Raw genomic sequence first — 24,754 nt, forward strand, 5'->3', positions numbered from 1 at the left:
AAGGGGCTTGACGGTGCCCTGAACTTGATGAGCAATAAGTAATATATCGAATTGTTGAATAATAGTATGTCATTGCCTGTTGACTATGCTATAGTTAAAATTAATTTAAAAGAATGTTCTGGCCCTAACAAAAAAAGAAAAACAACAGCATGGACAAAATAGGTTTCTGCTTACATAGCGTTCCCCAGGAAGGCAAATTATTCCCAGGACCTCCCCCGCAGACTCACTGTTTTCTAGACTACATCTCATTGGCCTCCAACTCCTAGACCAAAAAATATCACAATGCTGGGCACCCTATCAGCCAAGCCCACTTGGAATCCTGTTAGCAAGAAAGGAAGAGATGCACAGGGATACACAACCAAACCAGTCTGCCATCCCAGCACTGAGCAGGATTAGAGAAAGGCATGGTAGTGCACATGCTAGCCTTGTTCTTTCCTTTTTCTCAAAAAATTACCAGAGAATCAGAAGTTTGGAAACCATCTGAGTCTAATCCAAAGGGGTTAGTTAATATTCATACCTTTGCAAATTACAGTATGCAGTCTAAAATTATAATCTCCTGCTTATAGAAAGAGTTCTTTGGTTACTTTCCCATGAGAAATCATCTTCAGCTCCTATAAGCAACATGTCTGCTCTTAATTCCTCTCACCACATCTGGGCTGCACACAAGGTAGGGGTGACAAAGCAGCCGCAGGGCTGAGACACCCACAGGAAGGAGGAGAACACACCAGCGCTCTCTCTGCAGGATCCTGGAACACAGCGTGGCCCATTCTGGGGCAAGATGAGAGAAATGAGTCACAGACAGATGTAAACCTTGTTCCCTATGAGGTCTGCAACTCTGAGCAACCCATGGTGAGAAATGTGGAAGAAGAAAGAGGGACTCAGCTGAAAACGCATCGGACTGCACCACAAAAAAAAAAAAAAAAAAAAAAAAAAAAAAAATGCTGGGCTATCTGCTAAAATAGAAGGCTTTCAGACAGACCTCTAAAACAGCATTTATCACAGCACCGACACTGAAAGTCCTCGGTCAATATCCATGCCCACATAACACACTTTGCCATTGTCTGTGTGAATGGAATAGGTCCTGCTGAAATCACCTCCACACAATAGAAACTTCCCAGCAAAGCTTTACTTTTCTTGGGATCACCTACTCCAGCAAACTCCAGAAAACAACCTTGAACCTGAGTTGCCAGCCTTTTCTCATCTCAAATAAGTATATTTTATACATCCTGATGTAAAAACAAAATAAAACAAAACAAAAAAACAGCTCAACACTGAGAGGAGCAAAAGCTCTTTGAAGACAGAACACGAGGGCGGTAGTAACACTATAATAATGTATAAGGAAAGCTTTCATTAATGTTTTATTCATCAGATTGCAAAGAATGGATACTAATCATATTGATAATCTGTCTTTTGAATGTTAACCTCTCGTGTGCTAAACACCTTGCTTTTATAGATTCTCTGGTTGTAAAAATCCTTATGAATAGCTAAATGAGATTCATAGAGATCTTCCCAGGAGTTCCCGCAACTAATAAGAGATGGGGCTGGTCTTCAAACCCAAGTTTGTCTGATTCCAAATCTTTTATATTTGCTATCTCCTAACACACTGTTTCATATGTGCCGGTATTGCCCATAAAACCAATGATCCTTCAGGACATCAAAAATGCCACGCATGAGGACAAGGGAAAGAGGACAGAGCCACGAAGAAGGAGTTGAATCTTGTCCGGTGAGGGGCACAGAAAGGTGCAGGGGTAAAAGACTGTTAAAAAGTCCCCACAACATGAGGACTAACTGTTGAAAGATGCTGTTTTAAATAGTGGGGAAAAGGAAATCAGTAAAATGAAAACAACATGTAATATTTTTGCTGCTGAATCTTAACATAGGCAATATTCATTAAGCAATGCCTATCATTACATTGAAGTTCTAGATTTTCCTCAGTCTAACTTAAGGACAGAAATATCTTAAGGGTATTTTTGGATGTATCTTCAGATGAGAATAGCATTTGAGTCAGGGGACTCAGTAAAGTAGACTGGCCTCCCCAGTAAGGATGGGCATCATGCAATCTGTTGAAGGTCTGGATGGAATAAAAGGTGGAGGAAGGAGGAATTCATTTATTTTTGCTTCCTGCCGTCCTGCTTGAGTTTGGGACATCTCATTTTAGCTTCTCTGGAACTCAGACTGGGATTTAAGCCATTGGACCCTAATTCCTAGACCTTCAGACTGGGACTGAATTGGAGCACCCACTCTCCCAGCTCTACAGTTTATAAACCACAGATCTAGGAAATTCTCTGCTTCCATCATCATGGGAGCCAATTCTTCATAATAAACCTTCCTTTATCTTTCCCCCCTTTCTTCTCTTTCTCTTCCCATATTTATACATGAAAAGCACAAGTTGCAAATTATGTCCTAATCAATGATCATATATATCACTCACACACACACACACACACACACATCACATCACACATCACACATCAATTGTCAGACACCACTTACTAGAACTAGTGAATAATGACTAGGAAAAAAATGAACTTTTTGGTTACTGTAATCTATAAATGGGACTCAGGGATGCTAGTGTTGGAGGCAGCAAGACTTGCTGGCCAGAAAAACATAGATGGGTTGAAGTAGAGTAAAGAAAAATGGATCCTGTTTTGATCTGAAGAAAGGAAGGAAGGTCTGCTGAACAAGCCAGAAAAATCATATCTAGTTCCAATTCAATAGATGAAATGGATAGATGGCTAAATAAATAGGTAGATGAGCAAAAATGGAAAAAAAAAATAGTAGATATGGGACAGAATACTAACAGCTAGTCTATTTGGACACTGATTCTGTTGGTGACTTTTTTCTTTCTTGGAAGTTCTCTGTGGGTGGTGGATACTCTCTCAATCCCCATTCCACTCTTCTTCAGTCTGGAGGGTCTGGAAAGCAATCATCTAGATCCCCCAGTATTCTCGCAGCTAGCATTCTGGATGCAAATTATGTGCCGTGAGTACTTGGGAGAGATTTGGAAGGCAAAATAAAGAAACCACCTTTTCCCTACCCCTCTTGGCTGTGGTTGCTGGTGACGTAGAAAATGGAGACTTTCCTGCAGCTGCACTCCTTTGCCTGTCCCACAATTGTGGGTATGAAAACACCAAGAGACCTCCCATTCTCACTTGCTAATATCTGGGTCACAGCGTGAGAGTCAGCTGTCCCAGCATGTAGTAGTGGCTGCTGCAGAGACAGGATCTTTCCTTACAGATCAGCTCTGTATTACTCTGGAAACCATTCCAGGAAGTCTAGCCCAGAAACTGATATTTCAGCCCTTTCAACAATTGTGTAGGTCCCTAATATCTTGTATTAAATGCCTTCCTGCTTAAAATACTTAATTTCTGTTTCCTGCATGCTACCCTGCTGATTCATCTACATTTCACTGTACTCTGACTTTAAATATATACCTGTCTTGTGTAACAAAAGTATTTCTTTTCAATCTCATTCCATGCCTCTCCAAGACAAACCTCTCATTTAAATTAAGTTGGTCTCTTTACCGAAGACCATACCAGAAATGTCCTTTGCTCATGCTTCTACGTATGCATTTGCATGGTCTGTGACTTCCTTTGATTTGTTCCAGCTGAAAGAAACCATGACATGTCCTGTAGCAGCAAAGAGTTCTAACATTCCTGCCACTTCCCCCGATGCCCAGCAAAGCAACCACAGTCTATGCAGGGAAACTGTGGCGTCCAATCAGACAGGACAGCAACAGAGTGAGGTGCGGTAGGTAATCCCCTGAGCCCATAAAAAGTGGAGGTGGAAAGAGACTTTTCAGAAGTCCTGGGCTTCTCCTTGAGCGGATAAAAACAAGAGCAAGGATGATTCAGAAGCATGTGTTTGCATATTCTGATCTGTACGTATGATTTCATTATTCTTCTTCTCCCAACAGAACTCTGAATTTTGACAGTGCACACTGGAAATGAAAATCATCGATGTCTATTTGGCTATGATTCATTTCCTCCCCTTTCTTCTGATAGAAGATGGTATTATTTTGTGTCCTTCTTAAGTTTATTTTTTTAAAGGTAAATGCATGTAGGAAAAATGTGGTCCACCAGGAAGTATAGCAAATGCATAAAAAGGGAGCTTCTGACCCCTCAACTTTTTTAGCCTCCCCAGGAGATCCTTCCGCCCATGGATAACCACTGCTACCAGTCTGGGTAAAACCTTCGAGACCTTTTTTGGTGCAATTACATACATTAGTATTTTTTTTTTTTAATGTGAAAACACTGTACATACAGCTTGCCATTTTCTATTTTCTCTTTATAATATATCATGGACATATTTCCATGTCAGTATTAATTATACGACCTTGTTCTTTTAAAAGGCTGCATGTAAAAGTTAGATTAAAAATATAATTTGAAATAGACAACTTCAGTTATCAGAGGAAGTAATACACCTGAAACAAGTTCTAGTTATATTTCATTTGAAGTGTATGCCGAGAAAAGATTGAAAGTAATTGTTTAAGCTGAAATTGGTGGTACAGACCGTGCTAGGAAATCCTTTATTCTTTAAAGTCCTAAATACAATGAAACTTAATCCCAAAAACTCTTAAGGAGAACTCTAATCCCCAACTCAGTCAACGCTGGTCTCAGAATGCCATCAGCGTGGGGAAAGACAAATCATCTTTATAACAAATGAGACCTCCATAGAATCTCAAAGCTCAAAGGGACTTTGAAGGCCACCAGACAGGTTGGCCTTGGAATTCCCTTTTCTGCTCCCGACCAAAGGACTACTAGCTTATGTTGCAGGCAGTTCCTTACCTATGGTAGAAATTGGTTCTATTTTCAGATACTCTATTTTTCAAATCTTGGATTTAGATCCTCCTGGAAGCTCTTGATTTTAGATCAACTTTGGAGTCCCTCCTTCATGGAATAGGCTTGTAGATATCTGAAAGATAGTAATTGCCTGCAACCTGTCAGTCTCTTAAGGATAAACATCTTGCCAATGGAAACTGTTCTGAACCCATCAAGCCAGTCACACTTTCCAAAAACCTCTGATTTTTATTGTTGGTCATTCATTCTATCTATCTACTAGTATGGCTTGAGAGCTTCCCCCGTGTCAAGTATGACACTCTTACTCTCTGGGAATACAATAGTGAGAAAAGAAAACATTCCTCTGTCTTCATGAGGCTTACATGAGAGTTAGGGCAAAAAAAGACATTGATCGAGGTATCTGCCATAAATCGTGTCCAGTTACAGAGGGGAGTGCCATAAAGGAGAGATATTCAGCGCTGTGGGAGCATGTAGGAGAAAGCCTTGACCTAGACCTCAGGGATCTGGGGGGTTTCCCAGAGAAAGTGATGTCTGAGTTCTGATCTAAAGAACACTTAAGAGACACATAGGTGGAGATGCATGAGAGTAGCTTTCCGGACTGAAAGAAGACTTGAATCCAATTTTTAGGAGGAGGGAGCATAGTCTGAGGGAAGTGGTATAGCAAGTGCATAGAAAACGACTGGAAAGAATGTAATACCCCTGGAGAAGTGCCTTTTGGGTGTGGTTAAGGTTTGTCTGGGTGTTTAGGAGCCATGGAAAGTTCTCCAAAGGTTTTAAGAACAGGAATCAATAACCAAATTTGCATTTACAAATATGGCTCAGATCCCACAAGAGAAAAGAGATCTGAGGATGGCAGGAAGGAAGGAAGGAAAGTCAAGCATTAGCAGGCTACTTTAATGGTTCCATACCAAAGGCTAGAGGATAAAGGAGGTAGAATGGCTGGCAAAAAAAACAATGCATTTAAGAGATATTTAGCAGAAAAGTGCTTAGAATGCCAAATGAACCAGTAACAATTTTTCGAAGTTCTTACTAATACAGAAGTGTAAAACAAAACAGTTTAATTTTAATTTCCTATTATTTTGGAGGATGAAAGACTTGAACACCGAATATACAAAGATATGAAAATAAAACCTTAGTTTTTAAAAGTCAACAAGGTATAACAAAAGAAACACTTCATCGAATTTGTTCTTTTCTAATTTGAACACATCAGAAAGTATATCTGCAAATTTTAATTTAGCATTTCATCTTGAAAAAATTTTAGAGGAAGAATAAAAGGAAAATGACAAGGAATTTAGAGGTGGATAAGTGTTTATATTTTTTTAAAAAGGTATAATCATGAAGCAAATGAAAATAGAACAGTAAAAAAAAAAAAAAGTCAACATTTTAAATACTATCTTCTTTCTTTGCAAAGAAGTGAGTGATAAAAAGAAGAGCCGGAAAGTATTCTTTTCATGAGCTGATTAGGGTTCTTTTATCGTAAAAGCAACACATTGGAAGTTTAAAGTTGAAGCTGCTGAAGAAAATACTGAAGAATGCCAAACAATGGTGTCAGTAATACCCTCATTATAAATCCTGGAAATCAGTAAAATTGAAGTTGCCTATTTTAAATGCAGACATTGTTGTTTTTTGTTTTTTGTTTTGTTTTGTTTTTTAAAGATTGATCACTTAGCACCATCTTCTGGCTACATGATAATTTTTATTTTCTCCCTTTCTTCAAGAAGTTACTGTGTAAATGTTATGATTGTGGCGCCACCTGCTGGATTTTTTTGGTCTAAAAACAAACATAACACTGAAGTGTTGCAGAGACACTAAATAATTAGAGGCAAGGGCATGACTTCTACTCATCCTAGAAAAGAGTGATATTTGCAGATAACTAGACCTTCTGATTCTAAGAATTAGCATAAATTATCCACAGATAATGTTCTAATATTCTAAACAACTATTATGTATTCTACTAATGGACAAAGAGGCTATATATTCCTTTGGTAACTCATTCTTTAGCTCTTCTTTTGCTGTCCCCACACAACCGTAAACCCATGCAAAATTACCCACCCATTGGTTAAGAGGAAAATAAAAGAATACTTGAGCACACCTGAGTACATTATTCCTTAAACTGTATGACTGTAATAGTATTAAACTCATTAGCCCCCTGGAAAACAGAGATATAGTCTGTCCTTATCTATAATACCTTCTATCCAAATGAAACACACAGAGTTTTGAGCCAAGGCCTGCTTTTACCGAAGTCTCTGCTTTTTCTACCCCACCTGTTCTCACTGCTACTTAATGAAGTTCAGGTACATACAGACTGTCTATATATATGATTATATGTAAAGCCTACTAAAGGGTTTTCTAATCTCCCCTAACATGTTTCCTTGACAGAACTGTACGGCTTTCAGTCAAGATCATTTTATAGCCTTTTATTAACTTTTCCACAGTCTTAATAACACACTTTCTATTTGTTACCATTGGCTTCCTTCTGCCTGGGTATCTCCAAAACCAACCATGAATTCAAATCTTCCATATTGGTATTTGGACAGAAAAATACAAAGAAAGAAAGAAAGAATAATTTGTCACTTTTTTTAGAGTGTTGATTAGATTCAACCTAAGAATAAGAATGCTAAAATTTCTAAAAAAGAAAACAAAACAAAACAAACAAAAAAAACAGATGCTCTATTACTTTGCTAACACTAGCCATATTTAATGTGATTTAACCTGAGCTTTTCATTACGCATTTCAAATGTTCTCTTGACTGATCATGTATGTCAATCAGAATCCTCCCCAAAAGCTGACAATACGGACTTTCTCTCAGGTTGTGGATCTAACTGTAAAGGATGGTAGAGGTCCCCATTATCTGCAGAAAACCCCATTTGCAGCAAAACAAAGGCCAATCTACAGAGGGAAGCAATGCTAATAGAAATGAATAATTATTATTCAACTGAAGGAAGTATCCTTCTGTATTTCCCAGTCATGTAAACTGAAAAAGACTCCCTTTCACTTTGTTTCTGTTTTTGCAACTAAAGGAATACTAAATTATACAATGCTCCAGAAGTGCTTATTGACTTAATAAATGTTGAAAGGAATGACCTTCATTAGTTCTCCTAAGACTTCTGAGTTTCTTTTTTTTTTCTTTTTTTTTTTTTTTCAAATTCAATTAACGGGGTGCCTGAGTGGCTGTGTTTGAGCATCCAACTCTTGATTTCGGCTCAGGTCTTGATCTCAGGGTGATGGGATGGAGACCAACATGGGGTTCTACACTGAGCATGGAGCCTACTGAAGATTCTCTCTCTCCCTCTCCCTCTGTTCCCATCCTTATAATCACATGCTCTCTTAAAAAATAAATAATAATAAATAAATAAATTCAAATCTAAAATAAGGGGATTCATCCATACTTTACTTTCCTCCCAAGGTCGATGGAGGTCAAATGAATGAATACCATATGAAATAAAAGAGTTCTAATTGAAAAACTTGGAAACTGATTATAAATGTGCTAGGTAAATATAAACCTGCCATACTGTTGAAGAAATCAATCCACGTGCCCACGATACTGTTTCTTAAACATGGTATGTGTTCAATAAAGCTTAATCTGCTCACTGTGTCAGTTCTAACATATGAAGATAGGCATGGGGAACTTGCCAAAGGACTTGTTATTTAATATAGCACTGTCACTCAATGTTATGAGAAAGTAAGTTGAGTAAGTTAGTGTATCAGGATGGTCACTGGCATCTGTATCTGTCATACAATAAGCATTTGAAAGAAAATGCTTTCTAAGAAACAACATTGCATTTACATGTTTTTCTCCTTTGTAGAAAAGCCAAGTCATTGCATCTGTCAGTACAAAGTGAAGATCATTTCCCACACTGATTTTTCAGTTCCTGCTACCTGGAAAACTTCTATGAAATACTGACTCAACTCTTAATGTTCCTGTGATTGTATATAGAATTATAAGAGCAATTCATATGTATTCCTATGATGTGAAGTACCCAAGGCAGTTTCGGTAGACTAATTAAAGATCTATGATTAGATGAAATCGGATATTTTAAAAGAACTATATCTTCAGCATAACTTAAATAAGATTATATTTCTCTATTTTAACAAATAGGTCTATGTTCTGTTTGAATCTCCAGTTGTCTACTATGTATTTTTGTGTGTTCTCAAAATAGCAACTTAGTCTAGAAAATTGTATGACAGCCCAAACTAGAGAATACATGAAGAAGAGATTTATTATCTCCGCGAACTTGAATACAATGATCTCCTCTGACACAGGACGATGGTGTTAGCATACTCACCTTTCCCATCCAACTTTCCCCACCATTGGAAATACTCTTTATCACTACGACCTAACTCTTAATTAATCTTTGTGCTAAAAAAAAAATTGCTTGTGAAGTTGCTTGTGCTTTTCCCCAATAAGAATGACCTAAATAAACCGAAGACTGCAAAAGGAAAAAAGAACTGAATAAGAAGAATCTTCAAATGAGTCTTTAACTTTTTCTTCCTGTAAACTCAAATAAAACAGTGGGAACACAGAGGAAATGGAGAGTAACAAGGAGCTATAACCTCCTATAAAAAACCATGAGTCTTGAACATTACTGACCCTCGCGTCGTTACCTTCAAAAGACAATTACTAGAAATACATTCTATCTAATAAAGATGGATCCAGTGCCGCCATTTAAGGCATGCCCTGTAAGATTAAAAGTACTCAACAGTTAAAAAGTCTGACTATACATCATTCATTCTGCTTGATAATTGCCTAAAAACTAGTGTTAGATTCTTAAATTCAGGGTTGCTTTTCCCAATAGAGAGTTAACAGCCAATCCAGCTAAATAATCCACTAATAGGTCACCTTTATATTCATAACATTTCCAAGGAGAAAACATGAAAATATCTGCACTTTTAGAAGATTTCTCCAGTTAGAAATTAGGTCACAAGGGGGTTTTCTGCCCCTCTCTGAAGATCATCCCTGTAGAGAAAAAAATCCTTTTAATTTTGCTGTGCAAGCTGATCTCCATTAGCATGGGGAGTCTTTTTTGTGTTGTTGATTCAGCATTGGGAAAATGCTGAAGATCAGCCTATTCTTGCACTTGAAGATCTGCCTTTCAGGGTGATGGAGGCAGGGACCAAGGATCTTATAACCCAGACTTCCATAAATCAGAGCAGAGATAAGAAGCCAAGCCCCTACATTTTTCTCTAGGCTGGCTGTATGTAATGAAAGGTAAGTCTGCTCCTAGACTTGACAGGTGAGAAAATGTTTTACATTCTGCTAAATTAATTAAACAAGGAGGCCATTAGACTGAGGTGACTCTAATGCCATTACAACCTACCTATGCAACCCAAAATCTAACCCTGTAAATGTCTCAGATTTACTAAGTCAAGACTCTAAGACAACCAATCACAAACTGCCAACATTTTAAGCTATAACCAAGCAAGTAATTTCCTTTCTTTGTTTCTGCATTTGCTATATAGAACTCTTTCCCCTTACTCTTGCTCCTGTAAGATAGTATCCCGCTAACCTCTCCCTAACCACTGTCTCTTTTGCATTGATTCTTGCTCAAATAAGTTTTAAAAAAAAAATTTCAATATGCCTCAGTTTATCTTTTAACAGTATCATTCTTTGGAGAGAGAGAATGTGTCTGATGATCTAATAGTAAGATTGGGTTCCTTCTGATAACAAATTGTTTTGTCTTTTTCCAATATTTTGATTTATAATATAGGATTGATAAAAAGTTAAAATATTTCAAATAAGAGAAAGAGACATTTTAGGAGGGCAAATAAACCCAAGTTTTTTTGGTTTTGTTTTTGGTTTGGTCAACTTAACTATTTAAATACTCATAGAGATGTAGCTATAATAGCTAAACATCTATTTATAATATTTAATTTGTTAATTTTCTTACACACCCATATTTGAAACCATATTATATAAACAATATATTCATTTAAAAATATTTTTATTTCCATACGCATATTTCATTAAACAGTTTTATTCAACCAATTGATACGCATTTTGAATGGCACTGGCTTAATTGTTGCCAGAGCCACTTTTTGAGCAGTTTTCAAAGACATTAATTTTCATTCCATCTCAATGTCTCAAAAATACAGCCCTTTCTAAATTCTAGTTTGATCTGGTTACATTGTTACTGGAAATTTACCCAAAGTCTAAGGTCACCTTGATAACTGGCATTCATTAAGGCCATTCCCAACTAATATATTTTTCTGAAAAACTTTACATTTTCAAATTCAAGTAAGTGAAAAAGAGCTCTAAAATACAGAGACTTCATAAAGGTTCTGGTATAAAGTGACTTACTCCTTTCTGAGGAATAATTTTGAGGAAAGAACTGGCTTTACTTTATATGGGTAAAGGATATATATATATATATATATATAGTCAGATAAATAGATGCAGAGTCAGCAAAGGTAAGGAGGAGGAAATTCAGATGAAATGCAAAACAACTTGGGAGAAAGTCTGTTTGTTTGTTTGTTTGTTTAAAGATTTTATTCATTTGTTTGATAGAGAGGGAGAGGGCACTCAAAGCAAGGAGAGTGGGAGAGGGAGAAGCAGTCTTCCCGCCAAAGACGGAGCCTGACACGGGGCTCCATCTGACCTGACAGAGCCACCCAGGAGCCCCGGGAGAAAGTTTAATTGAGGGCTCATCGCAGGGTTCATGGCAAATGACATGGAGGAGTTGTGCTATAAAGAAGAACAAAAAGTTCTCTTGACAGGAGGGAGTAAGTAGAATGTATTATAACAGGATGGCATAAGTTGAATCTACATGTAACTTACCATACAGCAAGATTTTAAGTCTCTAACCCAGATTTCACAATATAATTGCCCAAGCACAGAAAAAAGAAAATCTGTTAAAAACTCAGACATGGCAGTGACAGACTGACAGACAGACAATTTCTCACAAACTTTGGAGGGTAGATTCAAGACCACTTATGTAATTTGCAGGTCCATAGTGCTGAATAAAAATGTAGAGCTACTTAAAAATCAAGAGGTTTAAGACAACAAGAATGAGCATTAATCTTTCTAAGAATGACTCTACAACAAAGACCGTACAACCATGAACTTGGCCCTTGCACTGGTATTCTTTTAAAGGAGACCCATTCACAGAAGACTCATCTCTGCCTGCTCAGTACAAAAACTGAGCACAAGGCAAAGATCCTGGAACAAAAGAGGGACTCAGTGGATACAGACATCAGTTGAATGAAAGAATGATTAAAAGAAAGAGTGGTGAATCTGTCCACATCCTACTTACAAAACAACAACAAAAAAATAGCATTTTATTGTGGAAAGGGAACAGACTTCAATCATAAGAAATATTTTCAGTGTTTAAGAATTCTTAGGACTTGAAAAGGATTTGCTCCCTCAAACTCTATTTAAAAATAAAAAATAAAGTCACAGGAAAACCCTAAATGCACATATTAGTCACACATGTCCCATTTACTTTGTAAAATATTTTCAAATCAAACGATAAATGGTTGCATTGAAATCAAAGTAAATACTTGAAGTTTCTCAATTCCCCCAAGTAGATTCCATGACCCTCTGGAAACCCAGAAAATGAACAAAACAGAAAATCTGTGAATAATGGTACAAAATAAACCGAAGTTGGTACTCCGTTTGTATTTCTGCATAAGTTGTTTCATTTATGGGGGAAAGCCTACAAGTTAATTCTTTAAGAATTAAAGAATTGCACTGCACTGTTTTTGTACAAATTTAAAGAGATAAAATCTAATTATGGAAACATCAAACAAACAGGATGAGCTGCTTTTTCCTAAGATGTAAATGATATATTTAAATATTTCTATGAATTCTGTTGCTAAATACCCAAGTTTTAAAACACCGGGGATGGCAGAAGAAAAGCTGAATAGACATAAACCTCAAATGCTTTCATCAGCAAAAAATGAAAGAAAATACTTAATATTTAAACTAAGGAGGGGCACCTGGGTGACTCAGTGGGTTAAAGCCTCTGCCTTCAGCTCAGGTCATGATCTCAGGGTCCTGGGATTGAGCCCCACATCAGGCTCTCTGCTCAGCAGGGAGCCTGCCTCCCCCTCTCTCTCTGCCTGCCTCTCTGCCTACTTGTGATTTCTGTCTGTCAAATAAATAAATTAAAAAAAAAAAAACCTTTAAACTAAGGAAAAATGTGTGACTATTCAGTTTCACAAATCCTGTCTTATTTATCTACCCAGGGCAGATACAGCCTCTATTAGCATCATGCAGCTTCAACTGATCTCATCTGTATATATCTATTTATCAAATACCCAGAGAAAGAGAATAAAAACACCAGCTACATTATGGGGACACTCCAACAACTAACTTGCATCATGAAACAGATATTTAAGAGCGAAAAAAACCAGCAAATATTCCTTAGTCAGAAAATGAGAAAAATAATTGGATGTGAAAAAAACTGTGATTTCAATAATGACCTCCAGAGGTGTCAGTGTAGTTTATGACATAATAAGGTGATGCTTAAAGGAATATGAAATAATACATAGTTATTCAGAAATAACTACTATCTTTAATCTAGAAGCCTCTCTATATGAGAGAGATTACAGATGGCACACTGTAAAAGAGGGTCCCACAAGCAAGTAAATTGGAGAAACACCATATAATATACACCCTTCTCGAAGTTCATAACCACTTTTGCATATTATAGGTTCTGAATTGTCTAGCAGTAAAGATAGGTGTGCAACTTCATTTAACCTAGAATGTCCCAAACTTATTTGAACTTGGTATCCTTTTTTTTTTTTTTTACATAAAAGGTGGTTTACTTGTTTTATTTTTCACATAAAATTATAAACATTTTGGAATGCTGGTGGTTTCTGGAGTTGACCTGGAGAAATGTAGCTCTATACCAATCAAACGTAAAACACAGGAATACTGACTATGCTTGCATTTAGTTTTCTTGAGTTCTCATAACTTATTTTATAGTTTTTTTTTTTTTTTTTTGCAAAGACAATGTTTACGCAAATATATTCTCCAGACTTGGGAAGTTAATGCTCTCGCCCCTTCCCTCTTGGTCACATCACACTCTGAGCTTTGTGCCTGGTGCAGGACATTGCCTGACTGTAGTGTAACAGGCTGTCAGCCTGGATGGTGGAGAGATCCGAAACCATTCTGGAAGGCATCGAAGTGAAACACTGTGGGTGATCTGAGGCATGATGGTTGCTGGGCCACAGGAACCTGTTGACTTTCAGCTCTAAACCTGCTCTTCCCTGTTCTCCCTTGTAAAGCCAGAGCTGGAACTTTGTACATTTTATTTCTCTTTAGAAATAAAAAGTTGGAAATTTAGCCAATTCAGGTCCTGGTAGGTTTAGCCAATGGCAGGTGGCGGGGGGTGTTGAGGATGCTGGAGGAAGATGTGAAGATGAGTGGAGTGGAGAAGGGTCTTATTTGTGCTGGTTTCCTTGCCCTCAGTGTCACCCCAGCAGTGACACGTCACTTGGTGAGAACATTTATCTCAGCAGCAGTTGTTCCCAGTTTCTATTTTTTTCTACACCCAGAGGTGGTTTTATTGCTCCAGCTTAATCACACAACACCTGCCAAAAGAGCGCCCCCTCCTAAGAGATCTCTGATCCCCTGCTCTGAAGGACTCACCCTGTCCAGTGTCCTGTGGTACCAGTCCAGCCTGGCAAAATTCCCCTCTTCGGAGATCCAGTTCCCAACTTGTGGGGTCCCTTCTCCAAACCTGTAGATTCTGACGGTTTCGGCTTCTTCCCCAACCTTATCATCAGGTAGAAGAGAATGAGTTTCTTTTGTGAGGCCCGTGAGGATAGAACGGGAACTCACCGGTTGAAGTAACAGATTCCAACCATTAGAGATGCCAAAAAACGGAATGGACTGCACTGAATTTTCTACCCATTAATTTAATCAAAAGAAGAATCTGCCACAAAATTAACATATTGACAGGACTTAAAGTACAGGTGGGAGATGGGACTGGATGAAATACAAGGTTTTTTCCATTCGGTTGATTCTATGGTAAAATGTAACTATAACTACAATTACTGAGTAATTCCTCAGTTAGCAAGGAATTAACTCCCCAGTTCCTTACTTCTATTATTCTTAATGCTCATAAACAATGCTACTGTTGGAGGAGGTCACAGAAAGGATGTGTCTGCAGACCCTGAAAACGTCAGAGGCTTCTCACCGCCCCCCGCCTTGTCCTTGGAATGTATGTTCTGCCTACTGCTTCCACTGTGGGGGCCATTTTCGAGGACAGAGCCCTGGTAGACTGAGGTGTGTTGTTGAGACCGTATGGACTTAATAGGTAACTAAACCCAGTTAAGTCCTCTATTTAAACTTAGATTCAAGTTTATATAAACTTCACATTTACATAAAGTTTATAAAGTTTATGTAAATTTTATATAAACTTAGATTCAAACTTAAGATTCAAGTGGGCAGGTACAGAGATCTACTCCTCTTTTGAATGCCCAAGACAAGCCTCCTATGTAAGTTTTCTTGCATATTAAACCTGCCAACACCTACCAACATGGAGTGGTCTGCCTCTTTCATCTGTCTCGCCTTGGCCCCCATGAACAGAGGTCAGTTTCAGATTTCACCTGGGAAATTCCTGAGTTTCTGAACCAATACCTATGTTATTAGGTATTATCATTTCCATTTCATAAATTAGAAAGGAGAATGGTAGCTGATATAAGATCATTAACGGCCAGGATCACCCAGTTTTCAAGTGAAGGTAGTGAAGGCAGAATGTGGACTCTCGTGAGTCCCACCATCTGCTTCCTAAAAAGCCTCGAGCCGCACCACTCTGAAGCATTCTGTTACAGCAGTCTCAGGGTGCCTGAAGCCAGTGAATCATTGTTGAATCATTGTTTCATTTCAGCGTCAGTCCTTGTGGGTTGCTTTGCTTGTTTATATGTTTTGTTGAAAAAAGGAAGAGGAAAAGCATTGAATAGTGTTGAATGAAGAGTGATAACAACCTGACAATAGTTCCTTACTCATCAAACCCAGCAGTCCTACCCCCTGCCATGTGGACATGCTTGCTACCTCCTTCAGGAATGCTCTGTCTTTAGCTACTGGATAACTCCTATCCACCCTTTAAAGTATAGCCCAGACACTTCCAGATGCACTTTCGGGTTCTGTCCTTAAGCTAATGTACCTGCTTTAGAGGTATTACATAAGCTAGGGGTGAATTACATAGCTAACAGGTGAATCCACTCATGGAAGCATCATCCTGGGAAGGCAAAGGTAGATGAGAAAATCAGAAGAATGGAACCAATATTAGCAGCCAAGCTGGCTTCTCCACTGGTAAGGATCCTAGCATTACCTTGAAGGCTTCGTCCTTAAGACAGAATTTCTGCACAACATGTGACCTATTACTACTCCCAACACACAGTTTTACTATTTCATCGTTTTTATATCTGGCTTTCCTTGAGTAATTCAGATTATTCATCTTTGTATTCCCAGGACCTAGCAAGATATAGAATAGTAAGTGTCCAAAACACATGTTCTTGAGGCAACAAGGGATAGTGGAGAAGCCACAGGATTTCAAGTCAGTTCCTGGGCAGTGATCACGAGCAAGATTACATAATTTTTCTAAGTTCTGTTCTTCCCAGAGAGGAGAGTTTCAGGAAGGAAGTGGTCAGTGGTTTCCAACACTAGCGGTGGACAAGATTATCTAATTTTTCTAAGCCTAACTCTTCCAAGAGAACTGGCGGCAGTTACTAACACTATGCAAAAGTCACCTGATAAAAAGTGTCCATTGAATTTAGCAGGATGGTCCACCAGTGACCACTTTGAAACAAGTACCAATGGGGGTAGTAAGCATTCAAGCAGGTTGCAGTGAGCCAAATATTGCACTGGATATAAGGAAGAGGACACGGAAGCCACAGACAACGCTCAGGGTTATTTACTGTAAATACAGGGGATGGACAAGTTACATCTAGCTGTTGTTCAAAGGGCTTTAGTTTAATTAGGGGATGATTTGTAGCATAATGTATTTAGCTGCTTAAAGAAAACAGAAAATATAGTGAGGTTAGCAAGGGGAGGGAACAATCTACAGCACGACCCCTGAGGAGGCTCCTAGGAGGAAAATAGCATGGGAATAAAAATGAACAGATTTATTGTAGACAGAAAGAGAGGCAACAACTTTTTCGGTTTAGCAGAATACAGGGAAAAGGATAATGTGGATACAAACAAGGCAACAGACTTAGAGATGGTAAGGAAGTGAGGTAGCTCCTGGCCGGGCTTCTCCAAGCAATTGGTGGCAGAGCAGAGAGATCAAAGAGCACCGGCCCTTTGACTTTGTGGGTTTAAGTCCCAGAATACCTTCTAATTGTGGTCACCTCTGCAAGGTATTTAACATACTAATGCCTGATTTCCCCCATGATAATTGCCATGCTCTTATTCTCCTGGGTTGCTGTAAGGAGTTCATGGCTTCATATATATACACACAGAGCCAACAGTGCAGACCTGCGCTCTCCTGAAGCGTGAGCCGCCCTCCCTGTGTGAAGTAAGACTTGTGGGCTCAAAAGATTTCCACAGAGGAGACAGTTTGAAGGGAACACTGCGGGGTACAAAAACGAAAGAGCCAGGCAAACACTGAAGGGTGGGAAGCAGTGGTGAAAAGTCAGTTGAGTTGGGAATTGTGTACATGTCATTGGGGCGGTTCCCAAACCCCCTTCCCCACCTTCAGCCCAGGTGTTGACAGGGGGAAGGTAGAGAGCTGGATGGATCCAACAGACAGGGGTGAAGGAAGAACCATGAAGGGATGGAGCTGAGAACCCTGAGGACAGGCTGCAGTGAAGGGCCATGGAATCAAGCAAGATGTCTTGAGAAGTGAGGGGTTTCCAGTGAAGGAAGCCAGAGAGTTGGGAACTTAAAGCGATGGAAATGTATTCTGTGCTTGTTGAAGAATTGTGGTAACCTGCCAGCCTTAGTTCTTCTACAGGTGAGCTCAGGACAGCAAGAACTTGACCTTTCCCTGCAGGGGACTGGAAGACAGGGACAGGGCGGGGCGCATGCGGGAAGATAAAGAGAATTGTGATGGATGGGGCGGGGCTACGGGGCGGGGCTACCGGGCGGTGGGCAGTGACCCATCCAGTACCTGGTCTAGTCCCCCACTGCGTGCTGGGGGCACTCGGGGCCTCTGCATCTTAAGCAGCATGTGCCTGTGCTGTGCAGATGACGAAGCCATCCAAGTCAACCCCGTGAGTTTTCCAAGGCCCTAACCCTGCCTCGGAGGCCCCTACCCTGAGCCCTGCACTAGGATTACTGGGACACTTGGGATTACGGTCGTTTGTGATCGTGGCCAATGAGGGTGGTTTGGGTGCCGAGGGTGGGGAATCCTGGGTGAAGTAGACAGACTAGATTCTGGACTGCAACAGACCCACCCAGGAGGAGGAAAAGCCCCCCTACCCGCCCCCCGCATCCTCTAGAAGCCAGGCACAATCATCTGTTGACTGACCCATAAATCTGCCCCAGAGGTGGATGGGGTTTACAGAGGTGGGGGGCGCAGTTTAAGTTTCCCAATATCGGGAAAGACAGGGAGGAGACTGCTTCTGGGTCTTGGGGTTGAACAACTGAATCAAACTGAAGGCAGGGGAAGGTATTTAAGGTACAATTTAGGAATTGCAGGAAGCTGTGGGAACCCTACAAACCAAACAGCCAAGATCCCTGTGTCTCAGAAAACCATACCACTTGCTGGGGTTCCTCAAGCTCCCCAAACACCAGCAGAAACATAATTATTTGATTTCTTGTACACCTTTTCCTTCCATGATAAATCTCAGTTCTCTATATGTTTCTATAATGTGGTTCAAGCCTGGTTCTTTTTTCCTCAAACAATTGCCATCCTTCCCCGTGACTTTTACCTTAATGTTCTCATTCTCTCCTGCCTCCTGTAGTTGAGATAATATGCATATATTACATAAATAAAAAACAGTAGCATAGGCTTCCTATTACAATAACTGGTATTTCTGTTTGCTCATGGTTTTTTATGGTTTGTTTTGTTTTAATTTAATTTTACATATTATGTAGGAAGGGCCAAGATGGCAACATCCTTCAGACGTCACTGCAAGGCAGGTAATGTTTAAATAAATAATTCTGGGTATTTCAAAATTGTAACTTTGTCTTTTTTATGTGTCGTGGTCCCTATATGATAGAACTTTTATTAGCTAGAAATTTCTGTGTTATCTTTCATGGAAATCTAGGATCTTGTGACTACTATTAGAATAATGTGACTACTATTAAATGCTTTATATTCTTATTTTTTAATGTAATAGGAATTGAATGGCTAGATCATAGAGAAACCAATTTTTTCATAGTTATGAAGTAATACCACATAGTTCTCAAAGCAATTATACCATCTGCACTCCCACTGGAAGTGGATAAAAGTTTCTTTCATTCATATACTCTACACCCTAATACTCTATTATCTTCAAAGCATTCTAGTTTGAATCCTTAGGTCTCTTCCACTTATAGTTGCCATGTAATAGGGACATAAAAACCTCTGCTTCACATACGCAGCATTTAAGGGAACTAAAGAATGTGCACAAATTTTGTTTTCTTATTTCTACAAAGAAAATTCCTTTGGGTCTTTTAATTAACATTATTTTTTTAATATTTATTTTAAAATAAAAGTAAACATATATATCCATGAGCCTTAGATCCCGCAGTTGGTAAAGTGAGTAAATAGTCTCATTAGAAAACTCTAGAGACGCTCCAATGTGTTTTCTTCATCTATGAACCACATATTTGAAGAAAGATTTTTCCTACTTTTATGTAGCTATGTAAACCATATCCACTGATTGTGTTTATCTTTTTTTATTGACACTAACCAAAAATATAATAAGCATGTTGAATTTTTATGGTTTAAAAAGTATGATTTGTTTTCCTTTTAATTTTCCAAAAGTCCCGAGATAAACGTATTGAGAATATGAAGAACCTAAGGAAGGAGAAGAGGAGATTTACTAAACGGTTTGCAAGACCTGCTCCTCTTCCAGAACCAGGACTCCTAGTAAGTACAATAGAGAGACTTCACTAAAATTAACAGGTCCTTAACTGCAAAAGACAACCTCATTTTTAATTTATGTAGTACTCTAAGTTTTGTTTTTCCTCTTTCCTTTGAAAAATCTGTAATTGTAGTCTGGGAAATTACCTTAAAAGTCCTCCAATCAAATTCTCATTTATTATTAAAATCTTTCTCTCTCTCTCTTTTTTTGTCTGATAAACTGTACCTTATTGATGGTATGTGACAAGGTGGGTCTCTCTTCTTCAGAGAGTCAGAGATGGATTCCAGGCCAGGAGAGTCTCAATGTGTTGGCAAATGAGTTAGGGCAAGGACTCCCTAGCAGCTGAGGGCTCCTCTCTCCCTCTTGTGCTCTCTCTAGGTTTGAGGACTCCTGCTCTTTGGCAGGCATGTGGACCATAAAGTCCAACCACCCACATGGCTGTAGCCAATTCATTGTTATACCCAGAATTGAGCTTTACAAAGTGTTCACTGAGAGTAATGCCAGCCTCAGCATCAAAGATGGAAGAGTGAGTGTCACTGTTAAAGTTGCAGGAGACAACCTGGTCAGTGTAGCCCAGAGTTTCATTGAGGGGACCTTCTGATGCCTGCTTTACCACCTTCTCCCGAGAGCTTTCTCCAGGCAGCAGATCAGATCCATAACTAACACACTGGGGGTGTTGACATGGAAGACCATGCCAGTGAGCTTCCCGTTCAGCTCAGCAATGGCCTTGCCCATAGCCCTGGCAATACCAACAGAAGCAGGAATGATGTTCTGAGTAGCCCTTCGGCCATCATACTACAGCTTCCCAGAGAGCTCATCCACAGTCTTTTAGATGGCAGTGATGGCATGGAATGTGGTCTTAAGTCTCTCCACAATGTCAAAGTTGTCATGGATGACCTTGGCCAAAGGGGCCAAGCAGTTGTGATGCAGAAGGCATTGATGATAATCTTCAGGAAGTTGTCATACTTCTCATGTTTCACACCCATCACAAACATGGGAGCATTAGCAAAAGGGATAGGGATAATTACCTTCTTCTCTCCACTCTTCAAGTGAGCCTCAGCCTTCTCCATGGTGGTGAAGACACCAATGTACTCCACAACATATTCAACAAGAACATCACCCCATTTGATGTCAGTGGGCTTTTGCTCCTGCAAGATGGAGATGACATGATGGGTTTCTAGGTCTAGGTCTCAGTCTTGACTGTGACATTGGATTTGTCAGGGTAGAATCATACTGGAACATGCAGACCATGTAGCTGTGATCAATGAAAGGGTCATGAGTGGTGACAATATCCAGTTTTTCAGAGTTAAAAGCAGCCCTGATGACCAGGAACCCATTATGTCCATCCATTTACTTTAACCTTTGCCATTGTGTCTCAGGGACCTGGGTGGCACTGAACAAAAAGATGTGGCTGGGTTTTGAATGGGGAGGAGGGTAGAGCCTATTTAAATCTCCTTTCCAACAGTCTCCTGGAGATGATGTGGTTTAATGGAAAGAGCATGATCTGAGGAAACCACATTATTCTGGTTTCCAGTTTTTGCTTTACCATATATGATCTTGACTGCCCCAAATCATTATTTGAATCTTTTGGATTATATTACTTGGAAAATAAATCTCTTGGCAAATAGTTATTCAGCCTAGGCTTAATAACTTGCAACATCATGAAAGTCTACACCAATCACAGCTTATTGCCTCTCTGCACATCTTTTTTTTTATTATTATTTAAATTTTAGTTAACATACAGTGCAATATTGTTTTCAGGAATAGAACTCAGGGTTTCTCTACTTACATACAACACGCAGTGCTCATCATAACAAGTGCCCTCTTTAATACCCATTGCCCATCTAGCCCCTCCCATACATTCATCTGTTTTGTTTCTTAAATTCCACATATGAGTGAAATCATATGGTATTTGTCTTTGACTAACTTATTTCGTTTAGCATAATACACTCTAGCTCCATCCACATCATTGCAAATAACAAGACTTTATTTTTTTGAATACACACACACACACACACACACACACACCACATCATCTTTATCCATTTCTCTCTTGAGGGACATTGGGGCTCTCTCCGCATTTTGGCTATCATTAATAATGCTGCTGTGAACATTAGGGTGCATGTGCCCCTTTGAATCTATATTTTTATATCCTTTGGGTAAATACCTAATAGTGAAATTGCTGGATTATAAGGTAGCTCTATTTTGAATTTTTTGAGGAACCTCCATACTGTTCTATAGAGTGGTTGTACCAGTTTACATTCCCACCAACAGTCATCTTTGCATCTCTTTGGCATGGATTTAAAAAGTGCTTCCAAATAACCTGTCATATGGCCTCCATGAGACTTTTATATGTAGTGTTAATTATATTTCTTGTAGCCAAACATAAATCCAATGGTCCTCCCTTTTAAAGGCTTTCAGATATTTGAGGAAAACTACTATCTTCCTTCATATTCAGCTTTTCCTCAGGATGAAAATCCCCATTTTCCTCATCCATTCCTCTTTAACACTAGTAGTAAGTCCTGGCCTTATTTAGGCAATCTTCAGGATCAGAATTATATTTTATTATTAAAAGAGATTTGGAAAAAATTATATTTCCAGTAATCAAGATTTTTTTCTGTTGGTTTTGTTTTTGAAAGAAAATATTTTATAAGCACAATTAATGAACAGCTATGGCAGGTAGGAATTGTTAACTTTAGCTCCTTATCAGAGAATCTCAACTTTAGTGGCTTAACCAAATAGAAGTATATTTTTTCTCCAAAGAAAAGCTCCTGACCTAGACCTAAAGCTGATGTGATGGTTCCAAAAATCACTAAAGAAGTTCCAGGTTCCGGGGCGCCTGGGTGGTTCAGTGGGTTAAAGCCTCTGCCTTCAGCTCAGGTCATGGGTCCTGGGATTGAGCCCCGCATTGGGCTCTCTGCTCAACGGGGAGCCTGCTTCCTCCTCTCTCTCTACCTGCCTCTCAGCCTACTTGTAATCTCTGCCTGTCAAATAAATAAATAAAATCTTAAAAAAAAAAAAAGTTCCAGGTTCCCCTCCATCGTTATGATCTTTTCAAACTTTTCACATGACTTTCATCCTCATGGTCTCAAGAGGCTTCTACAATAGTAGATGTGTCTACATTCTAATAGAAAACAGTACAGAACTAAGGACAAAAAGTATATGCCAGCAGCTAAGTCAACACCCATTTTATCAGGAAAAGAGCCTCCTTCATATATGTATATATGAAATAAATATATAAAATATATTTATAAATAAAGTCTTGGTTGTGGTAATGGTCTCAAGTTGTACACGTGCCAAAATACTTTAAAATGTTCACTTTATTGTTATTGTTTTAAAGATTTTATTTATTTATTTATTTGAGAGAGAGAGAGAGAAAGTGGGGAGGGAGAGAGGGAGATGCAGGCTCCCTGCTGAGCAAGGAGCATGGAGCCCTGGGATCATGACCTGAGGCGAAGGTGGAAGTGTAACTGACTGAGACATCCAGGCACCCCTAAAATGTGCATGTTGAATATGCACAATTTATTGTATGTCAACTATACTTCAATAAAGCAGATAATATATATGTATTTATATGTTACATTGGGTTTACTCAGAGTTGTGTAATTCTGTTAGTTTTGACAAAGCATAATGTCCACGACAGTTACAGAATAGTTTCACTGCACAAACATCCTATGTGTTCCACCTATTCATCCCTCCTTCTTTCCTCCTCACCTGCCTCAAGCCACTAGCAATCACAATTTTTTTTAAAGATTTTATTTATTTATTTGAGGGAGCACGTGCGAGTGTGAGCGAGCGTGTGCACAAGTGGGGGAGGGGTTCAAAGGGAGAAGCAGACTCCCTGCTGAGCCGGGAGCCTGCCCTGGGGCTCTATCCCAGGACCTGGAGATCATGACCTGAGCTGAAGGCAGACCCTTAGCCAACTGAGCCACCAAGGTGCAATCCCCCCCGCCTTTTTTTTGCAATCATTTAAGTTTTTACTGTCTCTATAGTTTTACCTTTTCCAGAATGTCATATAGTTGGAATCTTACAGGATGTAACCTTTCAGATTGGCTTCTTCCACTCAGCAATATGCATTTCATGGCTTGATAACCCATTTTTTTTTATCACTGAATAATATTCCATTATATGGATGTATCACAGTTTATTCATGTACCTATTGAAAGACACCATCGTTGGTTCCAATTTTTAGTAATCATGAGTTAAGCTGCTATAAATATTGGTGCACAGGTTTTTGCATGAACATAAATTTTCAGCTAATTTGAGTAAATTAAATACAATTGCTGGATAATATGGTAAAATATGTTGAGTTTTATAAGAAACTGGAAAATTGTCTTCCAAAGTAGCTGTATAATTTTGGAGCCCCACCAACAATGAATGAGAGTTCCTGTTGTTCCATCTCCTTGCTAACCTTTGATATGATCAGTGTTTCGGATTTTAGCCATTTCGACAGGTGTATAGTGACAACTCATTGTTTTCATTTGCAATTCCATATTAACATATACTATTGAAAATATTTTCATATGTTCATCTGCTCTCTGTATAACTTCTTTGGCACAGTGTCTGTTTCAATATTTTGCCCACTTTTTAATTGAAGTCATTTTCTCATGAGTTTTAACAACCATTTGTATACTTTGTATACCAGTTCTTTATAAGATATGCATTTTTATAAATATTTTCCCCTAGTCTCTGCCTTTTTTAATTCTTCTAAAAGTGTCTTTCCCAGAGTAGAGGTTTTTGATTTTAATGAAGTCTAATGTATTAACTATTTCTTTCATGGAACATGCCTTTGGTATTGTATCTAAAAACTCCCAAGATCACATAGACTTTTGTCTTGCGTTATCTTAAGAGTTTTACAGTTTTGCATTACATTATCCATCTGTTCTTGCATCTTGCCCACTTTTCCATTAGAGCCCTTAGCATACTGATAATAATTATTTTAAATTCCCAGTTTGATCATTCCCAAATCTCTGCCATAACTGAGTTTGAATCTG

The 24,754-nt window shown here is 38.8% G+C and overlaps 1 protein-coding gene and 1 pseudogene across 1 annotated transcript; one reads left to right on the plus strand and one right to left on the minus strand.

Annotated features, from left to right (window-relative positions):
• Window positions 1-17,915: 17,915 nt before the first annotated feature.
• Window positions 17,916-19,792, plus strand: CCDC179 (coiled-coil domain containing 179). The gene is made up of 3 exons (XM_059391043.1): window positions 17,916-17,960; window positions 18,787-18,831; window positions 19,661-19,792. The coding sequence occupies exons 1-3, from the start codon at window positions 17,916-17,918 to the stop codon at window positions 19,790-19,792; spliced, it is 222 nt and encodes a 73-aa protein (XP_059247026.1).
• A 287-nt stretch (window positions 19,793-20,079) lies between these two features.
• LOC132011881 (glyceraldehyde-3-phosphate dehydrogenase-like) lies at window positions 20,080-24,205 on the minus strand (annotated as a pseudogene).
• Window positions 24,206-24,754: the final 549 nt, after the last annotated feature.

Source organism: Mustela nigripes, chromosome 1 (assembly GCF_022355385.1).
Source record: "Mustela nigripes isolate SB6536 chromosome 1, MUSNIG.SB6536, whole genome shotgun sequence".
NCBI lineage: Eukaryota > Metazoa > Chordata > Mammalia > Carnivora > Mustelidae > Mustela > Mustela nigripes.